This window comes from Alosa alosa, chromosome 24 (genome assembly GCF_017589495.1).
Source record: "Alosa alosa isolate M-15738 ecotype Scorff River chromosome 24, AALO_Geno_1.1, whole genome shotgun sequence".
NCBI lineage: Eukaryota > Metazoa > Chordata > Actinopteri > Clupeiformes > Clupeidae > Alosa > Alosa alosa.
In genome coordinates this window covers 2,725,001-2,730,000 of record NC_063212.1, presented here as the reverse complement: position 1 = coordinate 2,730,000, position 5,000 = coordinate 2,725,001, and the positions used below count along the sequence as shown (strand labels likewise).

Genomic DNA, 5,000 nt, shown 5'->3' with positions numbered 1-5,000 from the left:
GTGTTAATGACATGAAACAATAGTGGCCCTACAATATGAGATCATCATAATGCTTGTGCCACTCTCAAAATCACACAGCCTCATGTTATATTGTAACCTGTATGGAACATCCAGACTACATGAGAACCAAACTTACTCATCCAAATGTCTCAGAATGATGATGACCAACTGAAGAGTTTCTATCTGACTCATCAGAGACAACTTAACTATAGAGTGATGTTTGTGTCTGTGTGTAAGTGTGTGTGTGTGTTTGCGCAGTGCACCTGGCTTAATGATGATGGATTTGTGTTTTATTATAGGGTCTGGTGGTCTGTGTTTGTCATGTGCGGGTGTGTGTGTATGTGTGTCTGTGTGTGGGTGTGTGTGTGTCTCAATAGAGGCTAAGAAACTTTTATGGTTTGGTCTGGTGTTCTGCTTTTCTGTGTATTTGTTTGTGTGTGTGTGTGTGTGTGTGTTTTTGTGTGTGTGTGTGTGTGTGTTCATGTCTTTTAGAGGGTGTCCACACCAGACAACCCCTCCAGGTCTTGCGCTCTCTCTCTGAGTCCTCTTTCATGTTATATCTAGTCGGAACCTCTCTCTCTTATTCACACACACACACACACACACACACACACACACACACACACACACACACACCAGAATGTGAAGGCTAGATGTGCGACGTTGAGAAGTCAACCAAAAACACACCACAATCAACACTTAACACCCTAATTTGCAACACTGAAATTACTTTCTCCCTCTCTCTCTCTCCCTCTCTCTCTCTTTCCCTCTCCCCATCTCCCTCTTCTTCTCTCCCTCTCCCTCTCTCCATCTCTCTCCCTTTCTCTCTCTCTCTCTCTATCTCTCTTCCTCCCTCTGTCTGCACTCCAGCTGTGAGGAACCCGGCGCCTTACTTCGCCATTTATCATCTATCCTGACTTTTTTCTCCTCTCCTCTCTCTCTAACTCTCTCTCTTTTTTCCTCTCTCTCTTTCTCTTTCTCTCTTGTGTTCTGATCCCTCTCTTATCAGCTCTCTGCAGCCTCTGTTCACTTGGGAGAAAGAGAGAGTGAGAGAGAGAGAGAGGGACAGAGAGAGAGAGATACATAGAGAGAGGGATGGAAAGAGAGAGAGAGAGAGAGGGACAGAGAGAGAGTGAGAGAGAGAGAGAAAAGGGAAGGTTGGGGTAGGACAGATTTGGAGAAAGGGCATGGGGGGATAGAGACTGAGGTTGAGGGAGGAATATTATCAGGGAAAATGGGCAGAGAAAGGGTGACAGCGAGTGAGAGAGAGAGAGAGAGAAAAGGGGTAGGAAAGAAAGAGAGAGGGAGAGAGGAGAGAGAGAGAGAGGTGAGGGTTGTATTCAGGAACACATGCGCCTGGTGGTATAGGTGAGTGTTTGATGAGGTCATCTCTAGGAGGTTATACTCTCTCCAAAACAGTTTGTGTGTGTGTGTGTGTGTGTGCTGCGTGTGTGTGTGTGTGTGTGTGTATGTTTGTCAGGATGGGCGCAGGGTGAATGCTGCAAGTGGCCTGCGGCTGTCCAGCTGCTCCCACCTGTGCTTGTGTGTGTGTGTGTGTGTGTGTGTGTGTGTGTGTGTGTGTGTGTGTCTGTCTGTCTGTGTGTATGTATTAGTTCCAGCCAAATGTGCAGACATCCACCTCAAATTCACATATTACTACAGTGTATCTGTGTGTCGCAAACTAACTAACACACACACACACACACACACACACACACACACACACCGAGGAGCACCTTCTATGCTATGCATATTTCTAATTAGAATGTGACATTTCGAAACAAATGGAAACGCTTCTCTGCAAAAAGCAAGAGCGAAATGTAATGGCATCTAATCTAATGTGCAGTGGCTTTGTCTGTGTGTGTCTGTGTGTGTCTGTGTGTGTCTGTGTGTGTCTGTGTGTTACACTGTCGCCAATAGTTACTGCCCCAAGGCCACAAAACCGACATCATCATACACTATGCATTTTTAATCAGGAAAAAGGACAGCTGTATGAGTGTGTGTGTGTGTGTGTGTTTGTGTGTGTGTGTGTGCCATTTTTCACCAACCTACCCCTGAATTTTTAGTTGGCTCAATCTAGCCTTCCCCCTCTAAAGTGTTTTCTCTCTCTCTCTCACACACACACACTCTCTCTCTCTCTCTCTCTCAGGGGGCATTATGGATTTTAGCTCTAGAAACAAAAGACCATAGAGAAAGTGGGAGAGAGAGAGAGAGAGAGAGAGAGAAAGAATGAAAAAAAGGGAACCTGCTGAGGGATTTGGTATCTTCTCCTTTCTCTTCTCCCATCTGTCTTTCCTCCCCCCCCCCTCTCTCTCTTTCTCTCTCACTCTATCCCATTACTGCTCTCTTTCTGTCTCTCCTGCCCTCACTCACTCGCTTTTCTCTCTTTCTCTCTCTATTCCCCTGCTAGCTAAACAGTAGACACGTTTTGGCAGCCGCTCTCTCCTCTGGCTGCGCCCAGATCAGTGACATGGTGGTTTTCAGCCGATCCAAAAACAGCATTCTGCGTCCCTCTGACTGCTCCCAGCCCAGTCGCATCAACATTCAGCCCTGTTGTTTTTTTGTTTGTCCATTCAGAAAGATGATCTGAAGTTAGACCCATAGTAGTCCCAGAGCTTCTCTAAAGAGCAAACCAGACCCGGAGTCAGTTTAGCATGGGGTCGGCTAATGACCGAGGAGGGGGATATGAACATACAGGGCTGTTCCCAGGTCAGATTTATGGGCTGACTGCGTGTGCTGCTGATTTGAACCGACAGCAGTGGAGAGGTTAAGTGTTGCAGGTCAAGCTATGAGGAACTGTTGCCCCCCCACACACACACTCACACATAGACACACACACACACACACACACACACACACACACACACACATACCGATGTGCATGTATGCAATCCATGGCCATGCACATGCACATGCACAAAGCCATACAAACACAGATCACACACACACACACACACACACACACACACAGCAGGAGGTTTAGTTTTGACATACACCAAGCTGTGCAGCAGTCAACTCTAATAGCTGTCTCTAGCTGTTCTCTTTTGTCTCCCCTCTCTCCCTCTCCTCCTCCTCTCCCCTCTTCTCCCACCTCTCTCCTCCTCCTCCCTCCTCCTCCCCTCTTCTCCTCCTCTCTCCCTCCCTCCTCCCTCCCTCCCCTCTTCTCCACCTCTCTCCCTCTCCTCCTCCCTCCTCCCCTCTTCTCCTCCTCTCCCTCCTCCTCCCTCCTCCTCCCTCCTCCCCTCTTCTCCACCTCTCTCCCTCTCCTCCTCCCTCCTCCCCCTCTTCACCTCCGCTCTCCTTCTCCTCTCTCCTCCCCCTCTTCTCCCACCTTTCTCCTGCTCCTGTTTGTGCCTCTCAGGTAAACTAGCAGACTCATCTGAGAGAGTCATTTCAGAGTCATTTCAGATTGAGATGTGCATCGGTCTACATCTCTGTATACTTTGATACAGCCATCAAGCACAAACACAATCTTCTGTTCAGCACCATTCTGAGGTAACATTCTCTCTCTCTCTCCCTCTCTCTCTCTCTCTCTCTCCTCATTTACAGAGGTCTTGATGAATTCCAAGTTGGCGACATCGGATCTTAGGTGGACAATCCACCCATCTGATGACCCACAGGTACAGGCACACACGTACACACCCACACACACACACACACACACCACACACACACACACACACACACACACACACACACACACACACACACACACACAGTCACACACACACAGACACACACTCATGCACACTCAGTCTCACACACACTGTGGCTAATCCATGCAATCAGCACTACTCAGGCGGCTTACACTCCTACTAATCAACTGTGAGAGCCGCAGCTTAAAGTATGACCTCAGGCAAGATGTCTTCTGTGCGCCCGCAATCAGAGGGAAGCCCCAAATCCCCTCACCTTAGCCTCTCTGGAGAGCGCCCAACTCTGGCCCACCGCTGGCCGGCACGCGGCTAAGGTCTGGCTGCAGGTCCTACTGGGGATAACAGACAGAAGTGATAGATAGAGAAGGAAACCGGAGGAGTGGGAAAGCAGCCGTAGAGTTGGTTTCCATGTTTTTGTGTGTTGCTTATTTCTGTAAGGTGATCGAGGGCTCACTGGAGAGCTGCTGTGAGAGCCTGTGGAATTCACATATTATTACGCTCTGTTAACTCACAGATCATTCACGGATACGTGGGCAGATATAAGCGCTACACACACACACACACACACACACGCACACTCACATACACACACGCACACACACATACACGCACACTCACATACACACACACACACACACACTGATGCAGACGAGCTTATTCACCTCCTGACACAGGGACGCCTTCACACAGCATGTTCACACACTCACACACATTCTGGGAAGTATAATCCATTTTAAAGCATTTATTCTAATCCCTCCTCACCCCCACTTTCTTTCTCTTAATCTTTTTCTTTCTTTCTTTCTTTCTTTCTTTCTTTCTTTCTTTCTTTCTTTCTTTCTTTCTTTCTTTCTTTTTATGTGTTCTTTCTTTCTTTCGTTCTTTCTTTCCTCCCTCTCTCTCTCTCTCTCTCTTTCTCTCCCACCCTGACCAGTGGGAGGAGGTCAGCGGTCGTGACGAAGGCGAGGGCGAGGGCGTGCGCACCCTCCAGCTGTGCCCGGGCGACGGCGGCAGCGCTAGCCACTGGCTGCGCACGCGTCTGATCCCGCGGCGCGGCGCCTCGCAGGTCTACGTGGAGCTGCGCTTCACCATGATGGAGTGCTCATCGCTGCCCGCCCAGGCACACCGCTCCTGCAAGGAGACCTTCAACCTCTACTACTACCAGGCCGACAGCGACGAGGCCACCGCCACACACCCCGCCTGGATGGAGAACCCCTACACCAAGGTGCGCGGCACACACACACACACACACACACACAGATATGTATATATATCCATGAAGTGTATGTATATACATACATACATACATACATACATACATACATACATACATACATAAATTCATACATA

At 48.8% G+C, this 5,000-nt stretch overlaps 1 protein-coding gene across 1 annotated transcript in view; it reads left to right on the top strand.

Annotated features, from left to right (window-relative positions):
• Positions 1-5,000, top strand: part of LOC125289383 (ephrin type-B receptor 4b-like) — a 40,601-nt gene that overhangs the window by 10,647 nt on the left and 24,954 nt on the right. The window contains 2 exon segments of the mRNA XM_048236179.1: positions 3,550-3,620; positions 4,585-4,877. Of these exon segments, the coding sequence (XP_048092136.1) occupies positions 3,550-3,620; positions 4,585-4,877 (364 nt within the window).